The sequence below is a fragment of the Orcinus orca genome, chromosome 11 (assembly GCF_937001465.1).
Source record: "Orcinus orca chromosome 11, mOrcOrc1.1, whole genome shotgun sequence".
NCBI classification, from domain to species: Eukaryota; Metazoa; Chordata; class Mammalia; order Artiodactyla; family Delphinidae; genus Orcinus; species Orcinus orca.
In genome coordinates this window covers 56,691,298-56,714,782 of record NC_064569.1, presented here as the reverse complement: position 1 = coordinate 56,714,782, position 23,485 = coordinate 56,691,298, and the positions used below count along the sequence as shown (strand labels likewise).

General features: G+C 39.7%; 1 protein-coding gene across 3 annotated transcripts in view; it reads left to right on the top strand.

Moving 5' to 3' along the window:
• The window catches only part of PTPRB (protein tyrosine phosphatase receptor type B), a 113,407-nt gene that overhangs the window by 45,814 nt on the left and 44,108 nt on the right, over window positions 1–23,485 (top strand). For all 3 annotated transcript variants that reach the window (XM_033409536.2, XM_004281887.4, XM_004281888.4), the window contains 7 exons: window positions 591–851; window positions 9,277–9,543; window positions 13,498–13,761; window positions 17,769–18,032; window positions 18,565–18,828; window positions 19,623–19,886; window positions 22,047–22,316. In XM_033409536.2, the coding sequence (XP_033265427.1) occupies window positions 591–851; window positions 9,277–9,543; window positions 13,498–13,761; window positions 17,769–18,032; window positions 18,565–18,828; window positions 19,623–19,886; window positions 22,047–22,316 (1,854 nt within the window). The remainder of the gene's footprint in view (window positions 1–590; window positions 852–9,276; window positions 9,544–13,497; window positions 13,762–17,768; window positions 18,033–18,564; window positions 18,829–19,622; window positions 19,887–22,046; window positions 22,317–23,485) is intronic.

Here is a 23,485-nt window from a genome sequence, read left to right as displayed (position 1 = left end):
AGGCTACTGAGACATGGGTTTTGGTATTCTTGCTGTCACCATTATACTGTAATTCCTTGGGCAAGTCACAACCTCTCTGAGTCCATTTCCTCAACTTTCAAATAAGAGAGTTGACCTACTAAACTCAACATTTCTATGAAAATCCCTGTGACATGGAATGCTGCATACTTGGAGTGAAATTCAAATATGTTCTCTTTTAGTCTTGCCTGATAATAAGGAAATAACTACACTGACGCAATGTTCTTAGAAGAACGTCAAAGAAATGGACCAAGAAACGTCTTTAGCTTGCCCTCTGTGTCTTCCAGTTATCTCTTCATTTTCCAGATATTAATATCTGCTGGACGATGATCAAAAATAAATGACCCAGTAAAGTATTTTCCAAGAGTATTCTTTTGAGTCCTTATTTCTGGTTATGTTACACGAACAAAGTTTTTTTGTGATTAGCTTTTTTTTCCTAAATGCTCAGAAGCATTCAGAAGAGAAATGCTCAACTAGAACACTCCTGTGGATGGAAGAGAAAAGATCTCTAAGGAACACTGGAGTGTATCCAAGTTGATCAATGACCTGAATGTCCATTGCTTTTTCCCCAGTCCCCCTGGCCGTCCTTCAGCTTCGTGTCAAACACGCCAATGAAACCTCACTGGGTGTCATGTGGCAGACCCCTGCAGCAGAATGGGAGAAATACATCATTTCACTAATCGACAGAGACCTTTTACTCATCCACAAGTTGCTCCCCAAAGATGCCAAAGAATTCACTTTTACTGACCTGGTGCCTGGACGAAAATACATAGCTACAGTAAGCAGTATTAGTGGAGACCTAAAAAATTCATCTTCAACCAAAGGAAGAACAGGTAACATTTTTTATACATTTTAGGCTTTAAAAGTATCCTGTCTGCTGAATTGTCTAACATTCAACTTATAAATGTTCATTAAAGGGCTGTTCTGTACTGGGCATTGTATACATTTTTTTTTTCATGTTTTCCATGTATTTGATCTCTGGGCTATAGTCTGGATAATTTCCTCAGCTCTTAGTTTTAGTTCATTAGGTCTATCTAATCTATCTTTCTTTAATTCTATCTAATCTATTTTAAAATCCACCCACTGAGTTTTAAAATTTAATTGTTATGTTCTTCACTGTTAAACATATTCTTTGGTTCTCTTCCAAATATGTTTAGTATTCTGTTGCTCTTTCCATTCTCCTCCTTTATTGCTATAAGCAAATTAATGATTTTTATTTTCATTCTGTCTGATCAGTATAATATCTGAAATATTCAGGAGTTCAGTGCTGTTGTTTACTGAGTTCTCTGCCTTTTGCTCATGGTGCTTACTGCCTTAAATGTTTGTGATGTTTTATTCTAAACTCATATACCTTGGGATTTTATTCTGTGGGAATTCTTTGGGGTCTTTCTTGAAGGTGGGTTTCAGAAAGAATTTTCTTTTCACTTGATTCTTTCAGGTGCACAGGATTTCTATCAACCCAGACCTATTTCAATCTAAATTGTCAGCTTGAGGTTTTTTGATCACCCAGGGTTTTATGAATTTGGGTTGCAAACTCACTGAAGCTGTCCTGACATTATGAATTCTCAGTGGAAATGTTTTCTTCTCCACCTAGTATTAAGGAGGCTGCAGTATATGGGGAATAGAGAGGAAATATTTATTTCACTTACGCTTAGAATATAAAGTTTCAGGATCCAATATTTTGCAGAGTCACCTATGAGGTTCCTCACCCTGGCAAAGTCCTATTCATAGCTCTTGCAAAGTTATAAAATCAAAGCTTAAATTTATGTTTGAAAGATGCCCTCATGGTGACAGTCTGCTTCAGTGATCCAGTTACCTCTCTGTCACTTTCTTACAGGTCTCTGAGAATTCCTTACATTCTTGACAACTCATTCATGCATTTACATTTTTATGTTTTATCCAACATATGCAGTTGTGTGTATTGGGGGGATTTTCATGGTTTGTGCCAGCAATGAAAGTCCAGGGCATTGTTTTAGACTTAAGATCATTTTCATTATTCCCACCTCTCATATTGCTGTGTCATATGGTAAGTGAACGTTTAACTTTGTAAGAAGCTACCAAGCTGCTTTCCAAAGTGGTTGTAAAATTTTACATTCCCACCAGCAATGTATGATATTTCCAGTTCCTCCGTATTCTCAGCAACACTTGGTATTTTCAGTTTGTTTGGTTTTTAAAATTTGAGCCATTCTAATAAATGTGTAGAGGTATCTCATGTGATTTTAATTTGCCTTTTCTTAATGACTAATGGTTTCAAGCATTTTTTTCATATGCTTATTTACCATCCACTTATCTTTTTGTGGAAGAAGATATTTTCAAATGTTTTGCCCATTTTTTAATAGGGTTCTTTGTTTCTTATCATTGAGTTTTGAGAATTCTTTATTCCAGAATAAGTCCTTTGTCAAAAATGTGTGTTGAAACGTTTTCTCTCAGTCTATGACTTGTCTTTTTATTTTATTTAAGTATAGTTGATTTACAGTATTATATTAGTTTCAGGTGTACAGCATTGTGATTCAGCATTTCTATGGAATATAATCCATTAAAAGTTATTATAAGATAATGGCTATAATTCCCTATGTTATACAATATATCCTTGTTGCTTACCTATTTTATATGTAGTAGTTTGTATCTCTTAATCCCATACCCCTAATTTACCTCTCTACCCTTTCCTCATCCCTTTGGTAACCACTAGTTTGTCCTCTATATCTGTGAGTCTGTTTCTGTTTTGCACACACACTCATTTGTATTATTTTTTAGATTCCACATGTAAGTGGTATCATACAGTATTTGTCTTTCTCCGTCTGACTTATTTCACTAAGCATAATATTCTCTAGGTCCATCCACATTGCTGCAAATGGCAGAATTTCATTCTTTTACATGGCTGAGTAATATTGCATTGTGTATATATACCACATTTTCTTTTTTTTGTTGTTTTTTAACAATGGCATGGACTTGGACTGCATTCATTAACAGTATTTTCAAAGGTAAATTGTCTTTTATTTTTTAAATAAATTTATTTATTTTACTTATTTATTTTTGGCTGCTTTGGGCCTTCATTGCTGCACCTGGGCTTTCTGTAGTTGCAGTGAGTGGAGGCTACTCTTCATTGCACTGCATGTGCTTCTCATTGTGGTGGCTTCTCTTGTTGTGGAGCACGGCTCTACGCGTGCGAGCTTCAGTAGTTGTAGCACACGGGCTCAGTAGTTGTGGCTCGTGGGCTCTAGAGTGCAGGCTCAGTAGTTGTGGTGCACGGGCTTAGTTGCTCTGTGGCATACGGGATCTTCCCCGACCAGGGATCGAACCTGTGTCCCCTGCACTGGCAGGTGGATTCTTAACCACTGCACCACCAGGGAAGTCCTTATACCACATTTTCTTTATCCATTCGTCTGTTGATGGGCACTTGGGCTGCTTCCATATCTTGGCTATTGTAAATAGTGCTGCTATGAATATTGGGGTGCATGTATGTTTTCAAATTAGTGTTTTCATTTTTTCCAGATATATACCCAGGAGTGGAATTACTGGGAGTAATGGAATTACTGGGAGTAATATGGGAGTTCTATTTTTAGTTTTTTTTGTTTTTTTTTTGTGCGGTATGCAGGCCTCTCACCGTTGTGGCCTCTCCCGTTGCGGAGCACAGGCTCCGGATGCGCAGACTCAGCGGCCATGGCCCACGGGCCCAGCCGCTCCGCGGCATGTGGGATCTTCCCAGACCGGGGCATGAACCCGTGTCCCCTGCATCGGCAGGCAGACTCTCAACCACTGCGCCACCAGGGAAGCCCTATTTTTAGTTTTTTAAGGAACCTCCATACTGTTTTCCATAGTGGCTGCACCAATTCACATTCCCACCAACAGTGCATGAGGGTTCACTTTTCTTCCCATCCTCCCGATATTTGTTATCTGTAGACTTTTTGATGATAGCCATTCTGACAGCTGTGAGGTGGTAGCTCATTGTGGTTTTGATTTGCATTTCTCTAATAACTAACAATGTTGAGAATCTTTTCATGTGCCTGTTAGCCCCCTGTATGTCTTCTTTGGAAAAAATTCAGGTATTCTGCCCATTTTTTGATTGGGTTGTTTGGTTTTTTATACTGAGTTATACGAGCTGTTTATATATTTTGGATATTAACCCCTTGTCAGTCATATCGTTTGTAAATATCTTTTCCCATTCTATAGGTTTGGCTTTTTGTCAGTGATTTCCCTCGCTGTGCAAAAGCTTTTACGTTTAATTAGGTCTCATTTGTTTATTTTTGCTTTTATTTCTTTTGCATTAGGAGACAAATCCAAAAACAATATTGCTACGATTTATGTCAAAGAGTGTTCTGCCTATGTTCTGTTCTAGGAGCTTTATGATTTCCAGTCTTACATTTGGGTCTTTAATCAATTTTGAGTTCATTTTTGTATATGGTGTGAGGAAATGTTCTAATCTCATTGTTGTACATGTAGCTGTCCAGTTTTCCCGCACCACTTGCTGAAAAGACTGTCTTTTCTCCAATGCGTATTCTTGCCTCCTTTGCCATAGATTAAATAACCATAGGTGTGTGGGTTTATTTCCAGGCTCTCTATCCTGTTCCGTTGATCTATGTGTCTGTTTTTGTGTCAGTATCATACTGTTTTGATTACTGTAGCTTTGTAGTATAATCTGAAGTCTGGGCATATGATAGTTCCAGCTTTGTTCTTTTTTCTCAAGATTGCTTTGACAATTCACAGTCTTTTGTGATTCCTTGTGAATTTTAAGATTATTTGTTCTAGTTCTGTGAAAAATGACATGGGTATTTTGATAAGGATTAAATCTATAGATTACTTTGGGTAGTATGACCATTTTAACAATATTAATTCTTCCAATCCAAGAGCATGGAATGTCTTTCCATTTCTTTGTATCGTCTTCAGTTTATTTCATCAATGTTTTTATAGTTTTCAGAGTTTATACGTCACCTCCTTGGTTAAGTTTATTCCTAGATATTTTATCCTTTTTGATTTGTGGTTATCATGGGATTCACATATGCTGACCTACAATTATATCTACTTGTTTTAAACTGGTAGTCATTTAAGTTCAAACACATTCTAAAAGACCTACATTTTTTACTCTCCTCCCCCACATTTTGTGGTTTTGATGCCATATTTTACATCTTCTGCTTATCCCTTAACTGTATAGTGTTATTATAGTTGTTTTTACAATTTTTTGTCTTTTAACATATGTACTGTCTTATTTAAGTAGTTGATCCTCCATCATTATTATATATTTGCCTTTCCTAGTGAGATTTTTCCCTTTCATTTAGATTCTTACTTCTTTTCTATTTAGAGAAGACCCTTCAACATTTCTTTTAGGGTAGATTTAGTATTGATGAACTCTTAGTTTTTACTTGTCTGAGAAGTTCTTTATCTCTACTTCTATTCTAAATGATAATCTTGCTGGGTGGAGTATCCTAGGTTGCAGGTTTTTCCCTTTCAGCACTTGAATATATCATGCCACTCCCTTCTGGCCTGGAATATTTCTGCAGAGAAATCAGCTGATAGCCTTATGGGGATTCCCCTGTATATGACTCTTTGTTTTTCTCTTGTTGCCTTTAGAATTCTCTCTTTAGCTTTTGCCACTTTAATTATGATATGTGGTGTGGCTCTACTTGGGTTTGTCTTGTTTGGGACCCCCTGCACTTCCTGAACCTGGATATCTGTTTCCTCCTTCAAGTTTGGGAAGTTTTCAGCCATAATTTCATCAAATACATTTTCAGTCCTCTTCTCTCTCTCTTCTCTGGGATCCCTATAATGCAAATGTTGGTACACTTAATGTTATCCCAGAGATCGCTTAAATTGCTTTCATTTTTAAAATTTGTTTTTCTTTCTGCTATTCTGATTGGGTGATTTACATTATTCTATCTTCCAGATCACTTATGTACCACTTAGTCTGCTCTTCATTCCTTCTAGTACGTTTATTTTAGTTCAGCTATTGAGTTATTCATTTCTGATTGGATCTTTTTTATATCTTCTGGTTCCTTGTTAAAATGTTCACTGTTTAGATAAATTCTTTTCCCTAATGCAGTTAACATTTTTATTACCAATGTTTTTAATCCTTTACCTGGTAAATTGTTTATTTCTGTTTCATTATTTATATTTTTAGGGGATTTTGTTTGCTCTCTCAATTAAGAGTAGTTCCTCTGCTTTTTCATTTTGCTTATCTCTGCCTCTATGAATTTAGGTGAAACAGTTACCTATTGTGGTCTTAAAGGGGTGTTCTTATGCGGGAGCCTCCCTATACGGGCTGTGTTCGCCCAGTGTCTTTGGTGAGAGAGCTGGATTTGACATGAATGCAAGTTACATCTTTCTTCAGGGTGTTGTTTTAGGGTGATAGCTGGCAGCTGTCACCTTGGTAGAGGTTGGGCTGGAGGTGGAGGGGCTAGAGCTGGTGCCAGGTGTGAGGTGGGACTTCCTCTCTGTTCAGTGGCCATCATTGCCCTGTCAGGGGTGGGGTCTGATCCCAAGTTGCTGGGCAGAAACCCTGAGGATCAGGCTCGAGCTGACTTTGTTCACTTTAAGTGTGTGTTTTTCCCTCTCCCAGCACTGGGACCTTTACCCCAGAGGAGGGGAGTGCTGAAGCAAGTGGGGCCTGTGTGCAGACAGAGTTCCAATGCGCTGCCCATGTAGGTGTCTATGGCTCCACTCAGATGCAGCCTCTGGTGCAGGTCCCCTTTGTCTCTCCCAGCTGATCACTACTGCCTGCATCCGCTGCCCCCACCCTGTCGCGGAAATGCTCCACAGGGCAGGTGGGACCCATGTGAGCTCTACGTGTATCCGGAGGTTAGCTGTGGTGGAGTGGCCACCCCGTCAGAGATCTGGGTAGTCTGAGGCACTGCTTGAGTAAGCACCAAGTATAGACGTGCTGCCCCACCCAGCCTCCACCCCCGGGTGGAGCTGCTCCCTGTCACCTCTGGGTCCCACAGTCAAGTTCCTTCCCCAGCCATGGCTGCCCCAGATCCAGTGCCACATTGTGGCATGAAGTGAGTGGGGTCGGAATGTTCGCTTGGCTTGCGCTGGTACATGTGCCAGGTGGTCATGGGAAACTCGGCAGCCACTAGAGCAGACCTTTCTCTGCTCTGCCTTGGGGGTTAGCCAGCATGTGTGTGCCCCTCATGAGTGGAGTCCAGACTTCCTCAGCTCTTCTCTTTGTCCCAGCAGTTCTCCAACCAGCTGAGGGGGCTTGTCTCCTCATGTAGGACACCAGGACTGAGATGCCCAAAGTTGGTTTAACCTGCTCACTCCCCAGGTTGAGTGTCCACCAGTGTATCTCCCTTGTCCTCTGAGTCCCCTCTGAGGGGCACAGGTCCTGACCCAATCACTTCTGTTCCCTTCCTACCCTATTACGTGTGTATCTTTCTTACAGTCTTGGTTGTACAGGAGTATTTTTGCCAGTTTCCAATTAGTTTTCAGTGATAATTACTCCACATGTAGATATATTTTTGGTGACAGGGAGGTGAGCTCCCTGTCCTCTTACTCCACCATCTTGATCTCCTCCCCTGGCTTGTCTTTTCATTAATTTATTAGTATATCTTGCAGAATATAAGTTTTTAATTTTGATGTCAATTTACCAGTTTTTTCTTTCATGAATCATGCTTTTGGTGTCATACCTAAGAAACCTTTGTCTAACACAAGGTCACCAAAATTTTCTCCTAGAAGTTTCATAGTTTTAGGTTGTAAATTTAGGTGTATAATCAATTCTGAGTTAATTTTTGTATATGTGTGAGATATGGGGGGAAGTTTATTTCTTTGCTTATGCATATCTAATAATTCCAGTCCTATTTATTGAAAAGACTCTCCTTTCTCCACTGAATTGCCCTTGCATCTCTATTAAAAAAAAATCAATCGATTATATATATGTTTGGTCTATTTCTGGACCTTCAAGTCTGTTCCATCAGTCTATGTGTCTACTTTTTTGCCAGTATCACACTGTCTTCATTATTGTAGCTTTCTAGAAGTTTTGAAATCAGATGATGTTAGTCCTCCAACTTTATTCTTCTTTCTCAAAACTGTTTTGGCATATTAATTCCTTTGCTTTCCATATGAAATTTAGAATTGGAATTGAATCTTTTGATCCATGTACAGTAATGTATTTTAATAAGTATGTTTGTACCTAAATCCACAAGTCAGTGATTTCTGAGAAGGGTTGTGCAAGGTTCCACTCCCTTTGATTACCATAATTCTGGGAAGAGGCACAAAAGAGATGTATGTTGATCAAGTGCCAACTTCAAGATCTCTGTAAAAGATTTGTCAATGGACAGGTTAAAAATCACAGTAGTTGTTAATTAGGTAAAGGGCACAGGCTCACAGGTGAGACAAATCAGGCTTTGGATGCCAGAATGACAATTTGTTCGCACTGTTGTATAGGCTAAGTTACCTACATTATGATCCTTGGTTTCCTCCTCTGTAAAGGGAATTTAAAAAATCAACTCTATAGAGTTTTGAATGAGTAACCAATAATATAACATCTATAAAGCATAGGGTCCATAACTGGCACATAACAGGCAATCAGTTGTTATCACTTTCATTATCATTATTATTATTATATAACACTATAACATATAGCATTGTAGCATTTTCATGTATAAGAATAGTCCTCTTGAGAATGTGCCAATAAAGAATTACCAGTCTCCTAGACTACAATCTAATCATCAGGTTAGAGGGATTTCCCAATACCACCCCATAACAACCATTAGCTCCAGTAGATCATGTGGCTTTGAGTTCTCACGGGGTAGGGACAGATAAAATAACATTAAGTAAGCAGTCTTCAAAAATAGCAGCGTTTTATGTATCTGCCAATCCCACACTCCTAATTTATCCCTCCCTCTCCTTCCCCTTTGGTAACCATAAGTTTGCTTTCTATGTCTGTGAGTCTGTGTCTGTTGGTAAATAAGTTCATTTGTATTATTTTTTAGAATTCACATATAAGCAATATCATATAATAAAAAAAATAGCAGCCTTTTATTATTTAAAATTTAAAAATCAAGACTACGTAATAGGCTTGCATCATCTTATCCTTGGATCTGAAATAATTTTGATTTCCCATATAAGCAGCTTTTTCAGAATGGTAGAGTCTCTGTAGGGGAATAGTTCTCCATATTTCACAGGAAATAAAGCTGAGTGTCTATATCAAAAAATATATTTTTTTTTTAGCATTTTCAAGACTGTCTCCATTTTTTACTCATTTTTGTTACACTTCCTTAGGGTGACGAAGTATCATCTGTTTTTTCTTCCCTGTCTACTCTGTTTTAGTGCCTGCCCAAGTGACCGGTTTGCATGTGGCCAACCAAGGGACAACAAGCAGTCTCTTCACTAACTGGACCCAAGCATTGGGAGACATAGACTTCTACCAAGTCTTACTGATCCATGAAAACGTGGTCATCAAAAATGAAAGTGTCTCCAGTGAGACCAGCAGATACAGCTTCCACTCCCTCAAATCGGGCAGCCTCTACTCCATGGTGGTAACCACAGTAAGCGGAGGAATCTCTTCCCGACAAGTGGTGGTGGAGGGAAGGACAGGTAAGAAGAGTGTGACCTACGGCGATCTGAGCACGTGGAACCTTCAGGGTATATCCTAGGTGTTTTAAAACATCCTAAAGACAGACCCAACTCTGATCTTCCTAAAAGCCAAGTTTCAGTGCTATCCAGACAGTACATGTTGATCTCCCAGGAATGGAAATTGGATGATGGGTGAGAGTAGGAGAGAATGAATTCTAAATTTTCTAAAATCTCCAATACATGTGTCAGAACTCCTAGAAAACCCTTTGCGATGACATGATAGTCATCTGCTACCTAAGCTTATTCCTTCATCTAGCTGATTTTCTTTGAAATATTTATGTCCGATTAAGGTAAACAAGTCATGAACTTTTTAAAAAAAGTATCTTCCATTCTCTTTCATATTCTTGGTTTCAAGACAGAAAAAAAAATGATCTCCAACTTCCATGGTCAAAAGTTAAGCTAATAGGGCTTCCCTGGTGGCACAGTGGTTGAGAGTCTGCCTGCCGATGCAGGGGACACGGGTTCGTGCCCCGGTCCGGGAAGATCCCACATGCCGCGGAGCGGCTGGGCCCGTGAGCCATGGCCACTGAGCCTGCGCGTCCGGAGCCTGTGCTCCGCAACGGGAGAGGCCACAACAGTGAGAGGCCCGCGTACCACAAAACAAAAAAAAAACAAAAACAAACAAACAAAAAAAGTTAAGCTAATAAAATTACCCAATCCCATATATTTTCACAAGCAACATTAAACAGTGCTTAATACTGTACGCCACCTAAACAATGTTCCTTGACCTTAAAGAGCTCATAGTCAAATAGGGCAGAGAGCTAAGTAATCAAATAAATGTCATGTGGTCATATGTGTCAGGCAGAGGTGCAGCACCAGAGAAGGGAATACAATTTTCTACACAACACAAAGAAAGAACATAAACAAACAATATAAAATGTATGTTCCAGTTTCTTAGAAAGATATACAATTAAATAAATCCAATAGAAGCTTTAATAATTATTAGTGAATTCAGGTCAGTGACTTTGCCCGTTTAATTTCATATGATTATGTTAAGTTGGATGTCAGTCTCCTCCCTCTATATTTCCAATGCTCAGATTCTGAGTATCAGCGTCAGGTATCCATAGATATATCCTTTTGAAAATCATGAATCTCACCTGCTTAATGAACCCAAGGACCATTAACTTCATTAATTCTCCCAAAAGAGCAACTAAGTCATTGAAAAGATATTTTATAGTCTAGGTAGAAATTCACTGATGTCTGCCCATTTCTGTCATTCTGTGGCAACTGATACTGTTGCCTGTGTTCTTCCTGATACCTTCCTTCTTCTCTTTTAATGGTTCTTGGCACCATCCATCAATGTAGCATAATTGGGGGTGAGGGACTGAAAAGCTTAGTTGGGGAATCAAGAGGCCTAGATTCTGGTCCTAGCTCTGCCATTCACTTATCTATCTAAGCCTTCATTTTCTCTTCCATCCCCAGTAAGTCACCCCAACACCGGGTATCAGAGTGGGGAAGGAGAAATAACAAGTTGAGGAGAGGAGTTGAAAAGGATCTTGCATCCATCTCCCAGTGACTTGCAGTTGTATTAGTCAGATTAGGCTGACTTATTTCCTGCTTATACAACTGTACAATGTGGGTGTTCCTGACGGGACAACTCTATTGGTTGGTTCTTCTCTAAGCAGTAATTAAGGGACCCAGGCTCCTACCATCTGTGGTTCTTCCTTCCTCTAGGTTCTCAGAGGTCTCTCCATTTCTTCAGAGAATGGAGGTTATGGGGAGGCGGAAGACTACTGAAGCTGGAAGTAAACACATCACTTCCACCCACATTCCATTAACGGGAACACAGTTGTATGACTACAGCTAACTGCAGGGGCGGCTGGGAAATACAGTCTAGCTGTGTGTCCAAGAGGAAAAGGAAATGGTTTTGTGAGCAAGTAGTCAGATGCCGCCACACAGGTTAATTCCCAACTTAAAATACCACAAGGGCTCTCCAGCGTATGGTGCTATACTAAAATAGTTTGATATCTGAGATCACTTGATAAGTGGGACTTGTAATTATTTTTATACCTATATTTTAATGACAACAGAGGTATCAATATTTGACCATTATATAACAGAAGTATGCAAAAATGAGACAAGAAATTCTTTGAAGAATGATAATAAAGTCTTAAGGAGAGGACAAGATATGAATAAATATAAACATCAGTTATTTTATTCAAACACATTGAGTGCAGACATTATCATGAGAAAAGAGAAAAATGGGATATTACTATAGAAGCACAATAACTAGAGATTTTGAAAGGTGCCTCAATTAGTAAATTCTGTACCTGGTAGATTGTAAAAAAATTCAATGGCTAAAACCTAGATAATCATTACCATCTAGTCAAATTACTGAAGTATTAGTCAAGGTTGAAATAATTCACTTATATTTCCACAGAGTTGAAACATATATATAAACCCTCCCAGCTTAGATAAGGTGGCAAAATATCTAAAATTGAAGATATCAGATGTGCTTAACAAATCTAATTCTAACCTGAGAAAATGCTCATTCTAAAGAAAAAAAATAAACATATCTTTTTTTTAAACATGAATTTATATTTTGGGTGAAACTTTTAATAATTATATCTTTTCTAATAAAATGTTAATAGTTGCAAATATTCCCAGCAGTTTTGAAAAACAAGCATAGTTATTCTGAGAACAACCAAGGGATATACAGATGGTTAGATGGACGAAAGAAGGACAGGGGAAAAAAAAGGACGGAAGGCATCAATACATAAATAGAATGGCTAAAAGTTCAATGTTATATCTGGGAAATATCCATATGCGTGGAACAGCATTAGCAGAATTATTTAGTAGAGTGCTGTTTATAATTTTGGTGATGGATACGTGCTTGTAAATGCACAGAAGACTTTCGGGATTAAACCGCAAAGTCAGAGCATATTAGATGAGAAGGATTCTCAGAGGTCATCTAGCCAAATCCCGTCCGTTATATGTGATGTAGGGATATTGACAATTATATGAAAATATATAGCTGAAGTCAGTCAACCAATGATGAAAACAGTAGCGCAGTTCATATATACTATATATTTTATTCTTGTATTCACTACTGACAGTACTATTTGTCATGCATTTATTTCTAATACATGGAAGAACTATTATTCAATACCATGATTCTTAATTTGCAGACTGTACTTCTAGGCAGGGAACTCTTTACAGTCATCCACATCTTTTCCATTTTTGTATACTTGGAAAATAGTTGGTTCTTAGTAAATGCTTGTGACGCTAAAACCCCAACTGAGAGAAGCACATAATTATGGTGGACATTAGAAAGGCCATTATTGCCACAGCATGTCTTTCTGCCCTCAAGTCCGGTCTCCAGACTTATTGCTTCCAGGATAGGCGTTTAGGTTTATTTCTCACCACTAGAGGGCAGGAAATGCTTTGCGAAGGGAAATACAACCCCTTCACCTGTGTAAATGATTAGACTCCCCAGGAATAAATAAATTAATCACAAGAAGGTCGAAGCTATCCCAATGTCTAAGACTTTTAGAAAAGCTATTGCACTCTTCACCTTTCCCCTCAAAAACCTTTCTTTATTGATGGGTTTGGTTCAAGCTCTTTCATTTAGATAGTTAATGTCTGTTCCCTTTCCTACATGGGGGACTTCCTGACACGTTCACATAAAAAAACCTCCACTTAAAATACTTTACAAACAACCACACCATAAAAATGCAGTAGCAGCATCCTTGTATTTAAGAGGCATCCAAAAGACTTCCTTGGATTTTTATCTTGGTTAATCTTATGATGTAAGAATTCTCAGCTTCCAGAAGCTACAGTGAAATCGTCACCCTTCCTTGACCTCATAGGTAATCAGATCTCCTGAGTCCACACTGTTTTTGCCCACCGCAATAGATGACTCAGACGTTTGACTGTGCCTTTCTTTTTAAATTTTCTCCCCCTGTTAAATCCCAGTCCCTTCCAGTGTGAGTGGAGTAAGGGTGAACAACTCTGGTCGCAATGACTACCTCAGTATATCCTGGCTGCCTGCTCCTGGAGACGTGGATAACTACGTGGTGACACTCTCCCACGATGGCAGGGTGGTTCAGTCCCTCGTGATTGCCAAGTCTGTCAGCGAATGTTCCTTCAGCTCCCTCACCCCGGGTCGCCTCTACAACGTGACCATAACGACGAGGAGTGGCAAGTATGAAAATCACTCCTTCGGCCAAGAGCGGACAGGTGAGGATCTCAGGAGGTTCAGGCTCTATGAGAGCCAGCCGGCTATGTGGTTCAGGGCATCACAGATCTGCAGCAATTCTGTAATGAGGGGATTAAAGACCGTTGAGATCACATTATTTTGGCGTCTTCATATTTTCACCCAAGAAGTTCCTTATGTGAGCAGATGTTACCTTTAAAGTAAGATGAACACCATTTTCGTGGCTAGAATTCATAGTATATTCAAATATAGTAACAGGTATTTCTGTTTAGGGTTGCTAGACCCTGGCTCTATGGATGTTCACTAATTTAATCCTTATAAAGTCCTTATTGAGGTAGTTGTGGTTTTTATTCCCATTTTACAGATTCTGATAAGAATCTGATAAAAGCCGTTCACTCTCTTTCCAAAGAAATGCACATACCTGCCCTATCCCCAACAAGTTCACGGACAATTCGGGGGTTACGACTTTCCTAAGGTCTACCCACGAAGCACTGGGTGAAAACCAAGGTTCAGGGTAACTTGTCCAACTGTTTAACTTGTTAAACAGCCGGTGCACTTCAGATCCTGGATTTGAACCCAGTTCTGAATGACTCCAGAGCCTACAAAGCTCTCTGTCCTGAAATCCTTCCTGAAATGTCTGTTGGTCAAGACCACTGTTCATCCTTTTTCACACAAGGTGAAGATGTGAACCTTTATAATTCTGGGACTAAGAGCAAACTCTTAGCAAAGGCTTTGAAGGCCTGGTTGGTCTTCGATGTGCTGGAAAGAGCTAAGTTTAGACAACTACCGTTTTCCCTATATACTTGTGCTTCCTGGGGTTTACATCTGAGATTTCTGCTTATGGTGAGGTTAATATTTTATCAAATCTTTCCTGCTGATCTATGGTTTGATAGTTGCATTTTAAAATCAGTTTTTCCATGAGAATCTGGGACAACTGACACCATCCAATGCCCCAGCACAGGGTCTGGAACCTAGTAGGCTCCAGAGTCATTCATTGAGTAATGAATGTTTGGTAAATGAATAATCAGAAATCACCTAGATCAGGGGTTTTCACCCAGTGCTTCGTGGGTAGACCTTAGGAAAGTCGTAACCCCCAAATTGTCCGTGAACTTGTTGGGGATAGGGCAGGTATGTGCATTTTTTGGAAAGAGAGTGAATGGCTTTTATCAGATTCTCATAGTTTCTGTGACCTCAGAAAGTTAAGAACCACTGATTTACATTGTTACAGCATGCTAGCATTGAAAGTGTCCTTAGAATGATCTAATCCCGGGCTTCTCTGGTGGCGCAGTGGTTGGGAGTCCGCCTGCCGATGCAGGGAACATGGGTTCGTGCCCCGGTCCGGGAGGATCCCACGTGCCGCGGAGCGGCTGGGCCCGTGAGCCATGGCCGCTGAGCCTGCGCGTCCGGAGCCTGTGCTCCGCAACGGGAGAGGCCACAACAGTGAGAGGCCCGCATACTGCAAAAAAAAAAAAAAGAATGATCTAATCCCATCTCATTTGAGTTAAAGTCCCAGAGAGAAACCGTGGCTTCTCCAAGGTCACACGGTTGAGCAGTAGCCAAACCCTACCGCACTCCAGGGCTGTTTCCACTACGTCATGCTCTCCCTGAAAGCACTAGTCAGGGATATAAAGAGATAGTCCCTACCCTCAAATTGTTACGTATTGTGCTGATAAGCACGATACTGACTGAGATCTGATTTTTATTTACAAAGCAGCCTTATGTCAGTGTCTTCTGTTGATTAATTTGGAGCCTAAAAATTGCCAGCAATTAAAGGATATGTCATCCAACCACTAGCCCCTTGCTGCCCCTTGGTGTCAATTCATGAGTGTTTCCTATTCACATGACCTTCATATTGCAAGGCCTTGTGCTAGGATTGATTTTAAATGCAAGAAAAGTGATCCTTTATTCAAAGCACCCTTTTGATGCTTTACCAACATGAACTTGGATTTGTCACGTGACTAATCAAGGCAAACCACTGCCCCTGACAAGTCAGTTTAACTGGAGAGTCGTGTCTGAGTTGTTGCCTTGTTGATTTTGGCTGATTGTCTCAATGCCTTCTACATTTCGGGTGAAAGTGTCAATATTTCTAATTCCGTATCACATCATCTCACCATACAGCAAGGCAAGTCCCACAAATTACCCGCAGTTCCACCTGGAGAGCCCCTTACTGACTTAGCATGGTATTCAGTCTGGTTTTTCTTCCTGCTTTGCCTTCAGTAAATTGCCTGGATCGTTGACCTTTCTTAGCCCATACTTACAGTGTCACTTCAGAATTTCTTCTGTACAAGTCTGTGATGACTAAATTCTAGCAACACTCTGATTGGTTCCAGATAAATATCTTGAAAAAAAGCACACCTGCCCTTGCTCCATATCTGTGGTGAGATATATTCCAGTACAAAAACCAGCACACATAAGCCAACAAAGGATAGTAATGCAACTTGTAGGTGTTAAGAAGCTTCATGAAAAATGTAGCTTAGATACCAAAATATTGAAATTTCTGGGTCATTTCATGCTTTGGAAGAAAGTGGAAGAGAAAACTTGGACATAGGCTTGGCATGTAGTCAGAGCAGAAATCCCTTAACAAAACCAGACACAGACAGAGGCTACCCAATCCAGAGAACATGCTAGTATTAAGATAGAAATTTAGGACCCTGGATCTGATTGAGTTCATACTTCTTTTCAATGCTCCTTCTCATTAATATTTATAAAATCCAGTTATAGTCAAATAGTAATGAATCTAGGGCCTACTTTTGAATTAAAATACAGCCCCAAATGAAAAAATAGAATATGCTTAATATCATGCTCAAAATACAGAGTTGCCTTATTTTACAGTGTTCCTGTTAACAAGCACTGATTGATTGATTGATCGATTGAGAAAAAACCCATGGGTACACAGATTTGTTTGTTCGTTTGTTTGTATATTTATGGGGAATGTCAGGTGCACAAAGTTGGATTAATCATAATTCTTGGTTCAGGATCCTGTGCGTCAGTTGCCACTGCTATTTGTTTTTATGGTATTTAATTAAATTTAGACATTTAGTTAATAATTTTTAGTAATTTAATATGTACTTGAGAAACCACTACCCAAAATAAAAGCTAGGGACTTGTTAATAATCTATATCAGATCATGTATTTCACACCTCACTGGTCCATCCCAAAGTAACCATCATCTTCACTCTTATTTTTCTCTCTTGCCTTCCATCCTGCAGTTTTATTATTTATGTAATCCTAAAATTATATTTTTTAAATTTTAGTTGTTTTAATATAAAAAAAGGTATTTTTTATGCAGTATGTAATCTTTGGGGACTAAGATTTTTCACTTAGTATTATCTTGATAAGATTCATCCATATTTTGTGTTTTGATATTAAGGTCAAAATCCATATTTTTGTGTTTTGAGTTAAGAAAAATTGTGACTGCTGTATAGTATTTCACTGTGTTCATATACCATTTAATTCATCCAATCTCCTGTAGATGGGCATCCTCTCTCACACTTGGTTTTATCAAGTTTTTAAATTTTGCCAACCAAATGGATGTAAAATGGTATTGCGCCACGGCCCTGACTTGCATTTCCCTTGATCACCAACAACGTTGAACATCTTTTCATGTATTAGTTACCATATGTGTTTCCTCATCTTCCATTTTTCTTTTGGATTGTTTATACTCTTCTTGGTAACTTAGTGTCATATCTTGAGTCACCAAGGTATGCTGGAATTGTTAATATCATTGCCATCATTCATATTAATCATCAGTTATTATGTTTAATGCTCCGTTTTGTACATGACACTTTGTGTAGGCTAAGAACAGGATTAGAATTAATTCATCAGGTCTGTAAAAAGATCCATTTAATCAGTTAAACTGATAACAATCTTTCCCCTCCAGAAATTTGTGATCTGAAGGTCTAAGATTTTTCTTTTAAATGCACACAGTAAAAATCTACTCACTTTCCTTTATCGTCCCGTATTGTCATCTGTGATCAATTGCTCCCTCAGAACCATTAAATCCCTAGCTGTTTTCTGTTCTCTTTTGCAGTGCCTGACAAGGTCCAGGGAGTCAGTATCAGCAACTCAGCCAGGAGCGACTATTTAAAGGTATCCTGGGTACATGCCACTGGAGACTTTGATCACTATGAAGTCACCATTAAAAACAAAAACAACTTCATTCAGACGAAAAGCATTCCCAAGTCTGAAAACGAGTGTATATTTGTTAAGCTAGTCCCTGGACGGTTGTACAGTGTCACTGTTACTACAAAAAGTGGACAATATGAAGCCAGTGAACAAGGGAATGGAAGAACAAGTAAGTGGAAAGATTGCAAAATTTGGTAGTTGGTTGGGACTTGAAGGTCATCGAGTAAATAATTTATCTGAACCTTGAATTTTCTCTGCTTACTGATCAGTAAATTACATTCCCAGTTAGTCTCAGTTGGAGCCAACATCGTTCAGCCAAGCCATGGCCTGTAATTACAGAATATTTATTGGCAGATGAAAGCAAGCATAGTGGGGTAGCAGGAACACCAAGTTTCTCATTTTTCTTCCCTGTCCTCCTGCATTGTGGCATTTAAAGTTCTAGATGTCTTGTTTTATCCTAGGATTGAGATCAAAACTCATTTTACAATTATATTCTACCAATACTTAGCATATAAGATTTATGCCAGAAAAAAAATTACAATTGTAATAGTTGCTTCCAATTTTTCTTGTTTAATTATGCATGAAGTAGCTGAAGTGGTTTATTCGGGAAAGGGAGATGTTTGCCAGTTCTGTGAATGTGATTCATAAATTATTGTGTAGTAAACTCTGATCAGTCACTTCCCTGAAATGTCTTCTCATAGTCCCGGAGGCTGTTAAGGATCTCACATTGCACAACAGGAGCACTGAGGACCTTCAGGTGACATGGACACGAGCTGATGGGGACGTCGACCAGTATGAGATCCAACTGCTCTTCAATGATATGAAAGTATTTCCTCCTTTTCACCTTGTCAATACCGCAACTGAGTATCGATTCACCTCCCTCACACCAGGGCGCCAGTATAAAATTCTTGTCTTGACGATCAGTGGAGATGTACAGCAGTCAGCCTTCATTGAGGGCTTCACAGGTAATTGGAAATCTGGCTCTAGAACCTGACTAGATACTGTGGTGTATTTAGCATGTTGGGTAGCCAGGCGTTTTGGTTGAGGATTTAAAGGGCTAAGGGGTTGGGGGGGTGGCAAGAAGGGAGAAGGTTATCTTGATAGTGACAATAATGTTGTCCGAGCTGGTTTAGCAAAACTAAAGTATGATGTAGGGGGAGAAAAAAAAGCTTTCTGAAAAGTAACATTGAATTGATATAAATAGCTGTTGCCTGTGAGGCTTACAGATTAAATATAAATAACCTGATTGGTTGGTTGGATATTCCTTCTTTGGAACTCTATTAGGAGTGTTGCTATAATAGTTAACATTTATTAAGAGTTTACTGTGAACTAGACACACAGCCAAGTACTTTATATGTACATTTTGTTCAGTCCTAACAATTTCGTGGGCTGGTCGCTATTATTATCATTGCTGTTTTTCGGATAAGGAAACTGAAACTTACAAGGGTTAAGCAGTTTGCCTATAGTCCCACAACTAGTAGATAAGAAAACCAAGATTTGGACCAAGTCAATCTAGTTAGCGCCCACTATATAACTGGCATTCTTCATTTCCACTCACTGGCCTTGATGTCCCTCTAAACTTCCCCCATCAACTTCAGCTCAAGCAGAAAAGTCAGAGAAAAATGGTAGATTGATACCAATATTTTTCATATGTATTTTTTCAGTAGATGCCAAAAGGTAGGAAGCACGAAACTTTTAGTTGAAAATTTCCACAGTTCATCCTCTAAGTGATGGTTTTTAAATTTATTCTCTTTTTTAGTTCCTAGTGTTGTCAAAAATATTCACGTTTCTCCCAACGGGGCGACAGATAGCCTGACGGTGAACTGGACTCCAGGTGGGGGGGACGTGGATTCCTACACGGTGTCAGCGTTCAGGCAGAATCAAAAGGTTGAGTCTCAGACCGTCCCCAAGCTTGTCTCTGAGCACACGTTCCACAGGCTGGAGGCTGGGGAGCAGTACCGGATCGTGATCGCCTCTGTCAGCGGGTCCCAGAAGAACCAGGTAGATGCGCTTGGGCGTACAGGTAAGCGTCCCCCTGGAGAAGGGCCAAATAGTTCTCCATAATGGGACGATGGATGGGCTTGGCCACTCACAAATGGAAAATACCCAAATTCAAAACCACTAAGTTCGTACAATTCAATGTGGTTTCAAGAGCCTTTCTCATATTTTTTTCTTTGCATTTTTGTTTCTGAATAGAGTGATTCAAAAACAAATGAAAGGTAATTAGAAACGAAATCATGTGAATAGATTTTTATACTTGCTAAGGGATATAATAGTTGATTCTCTAACTCTGCGTGTTTCACAATTTTACCCCTTTCTCAAAATTCTTTAAAGAAAAACACGCCTATGCCATCTACTTCATTTGTGATGAATTAATAATGTGTCTGTTTATTTATATTAATATCACTATTCACATAGTACTTTCAAAACAAAAATAAGCTATCAGCACCACTATAAATGCCAGGCATTTAAAATGATCTTTAACCATACTACAAGGTAGAGATCATTATCTTCAATTTATAGATGAGGAAAGTAAGGCTTAGAAAGTTTATAAAACATTATCAAGGATACATGTAATAAGACCTAGAGCTATAATTCAAATCTAGGTCTGTCTGGCTCCAAGCGTCATGCTCTCTCTACTGTGATACAATATGTACTAGATGTCTTCCGTTCTCATGACCACTTATTTAGTTGTGGGGCATGGGCCTCTGTACTGTGCCCTTCTCTGTGTCTGTTTCATATACGTATATCTCCAACTATATGTCAAGCACTATGTTAGAAAATGGGAATTCAGCAGCAAGATAGAGCCCCTGACCAAAGAAGCTTACGATATAGTGGAGTCAGGTAAAAGGCAACTAAAGTATAGCATGATAAGTGCTAAAATAAAAGTAATGTCAGGATACTATAGGAGCAAACAAAAAGAGTCAGGGAAGGCTTCCAGGAGGAGGTAACATTTAAAAAGATGCTAAGAAATTATCCTGGTGAAGTATGTGTTGATCTGGTTCCAGCAGAAAAGCAAAGGCCTGGACGGAAGAGAAAGCATGGCACATTTGCGGAGCTATACACTACTTATGCTAGAATAACGATGTGAGCCATGTGGCCAAGTAGGTAGATGGACCTAATTTCGAAGGGCCTTGTATGCCTTGTTAAAAGGGTTTAGAATTGTGGATAGCGATTAAAGGGCCATCAGCATGGCATGCTATGAGAATCTGCCAGACACTGTGTACAGTTAGAAACAGTGGGAAGTGAGGAAACAAGAGACTTGCAGTACTGTGGGTGAGAGATGATAGTGTCCTAGGCTAGTGAGGAAGAGAAGGAGAGAAGTGGAAAGACCCAAGAGATGTAAGATTTAGGAGACAGGAATGACAAGACTCGTGTTTGATTCTGTAGAAAGGTGAGTGTGACAAGTTTCTGGCTTGGATCAAGAGTTGGACCAAGACTTGGACCAACAAAGGGCAATGAGGAGGTGGTGGGAGGGAGATGAGCAGTTCAGTCTGGGCATCTTGAGGGTTGGGGGGGCGGTGTCTGTGGAACATCCAGAGAGGGATGTCATTTGCAAAAATAGATGAGAGATCTGAACTGAGAGTTTAAATTTGGGAGTCAGCACCACATGGCTAACAATTCAAACCATGGGAGTGGATGAGATCTCTTAAGGATATTATGTAGAATGAGAAAAAATATAAGCTTAGGACATAAAATATTATTAACAAATAATACTATCTGGCCTTTCACATCAGGAGCTGTAGTACAAACACTGTTATATGCTACTGCTTAGGTCAAGGCTTAAAGCTTTGACCTGAGTTAATCTTGGGAATGAAAGTCTAAACAAGCAACACCATTCAGTCATCCAAACTGTATTCATTGAATGTAAATTTGTTCAGCATTCTTCCACTTTCTAGATACATCGATATGCATCACTCTGCATATTTATCAGTGTCACTTCCACTAGTTTTTCTACTTGTTTGACTTCAAGATCCGTCTAAATCAGAGAGAAAAAAAAAAGAGAATCTAAGCAGTTATACAGATAATTCAGGCCAAGAAATACTTTCTCCTAAGGGCACATGGAAAGTGTCGATGATGCAACCATGAGGCATCATCTTCCATCTGCAGTTGATTTAGGGAAGTTTTTCTCAATTGGTTACTTAACCCTAAGTGATGGAACTGGCCTCTCTTTTCTTTGCAGTCCCAGCGTCCGTCCAGGGAATAACTGCAGACAATGCATACAGCAGTCACTCCTTAATAGTAAGTTGGCAGAAAGCTGTTGGCGTGGCAGAAAGATATGATATCCTGCTTCTAAGTGAAAATGGGATCCTCCTAAGTAACACATCAGAGGCAGCCACGACTAAGCAGCACAAATTTGAAGACCTAACACCAGGAAAGAAATACAAGATACAGATCCTAACCGTCAGTGGAGGCCTCTTTAGCAAGGAAGCCCAGACTGAAGGCCGGACAGGTAATTCGCACAGCTTGTTGTTTCGTACAACACCTCCCTGTCTTGCTATTCCTTAAGAACTGTAGGGCCAAAGGGATGAAGCAACACTGGGAGATGATATATATTTCTTGACACAGCAGGGACATTCACCGTGATTTGCCACTTCCGCCAGTCGGCCTATTCACACAGCTTTCAGCCCACCACACTCCAATCCAGATTTTGCATCAAAACTGGCTCTATTCATTTCTTATTTCTGCTGTAATAAATTGCCACAAACTTTGCAGCTTCAAACAACACGGATTTATTATCTTATAGTTCTGGAGATCAGAATCTGAAAATAGGTTTTATGGGGCTAAAATCAAGGCGTCAGGTCACAAAAGGACTGTGTTTCTTCTAGAGACCTCGTGGGGAGAAGCCATTCCTCACCCTTTTCAGCTTCTAGAGGCCACTCACATTCCTTCCAGCAGTGGCCTCACTCCAACCGCTGTGTCTGTCACCATATCGCCTTCTCTGCTCTCTTGCCTCCCTCTTCCATCTTTTAAGGACTCTTGTGATCACACTGGTCACCATTCAGACAATCCAGGATAATCTCAAGATCCTGAACTTAACCACATCTGCAAAGTCCCTTTTGTCACATAAGGTAACATATTCACAGGTTCCGGGGATTAGGACATGGGCATCTTTGGGGGCCATTATTCAGACAGCACCACTGGTCTAACTGATTATTTATTTATTAAGCACCCAGGTCTGAAAGGGGTTTGATGTCGATAGGGACATAAAGCTAAGTTAGGCATGCTTCTCGCCCTGGAAGAAGTGACTGACAATTGGGGGAGACAGACACATGGACAAATAATGTCAACACATTGTGATAAGGGTTGTTTGTGAGAGAGGAATGTCCAGCATCAAGGGGAGCATGGAGTCAGGTGTAATTTCACTTCTTGAAAGTGACCTTTCAGTACTGTCATGAAGGATGAAGCAATTCTCCACGTGGAGAAAAGCTAGAAGGACACCCAGTGCAGACAGACGACCACGTGCCAAGACAGGGAGGTGTGAGAAGGAGCAGGGAGATTTTGCGGTGGCCGAAGTGTGTGTTACATGGTGGAGACGTGAGGCTGGAAAGGCAGGTTCGGGCCAGATTAGATAGTGCCTGGCGTGCCTTCCTCAGGAATTTATTTTTCATCTTATAAAAT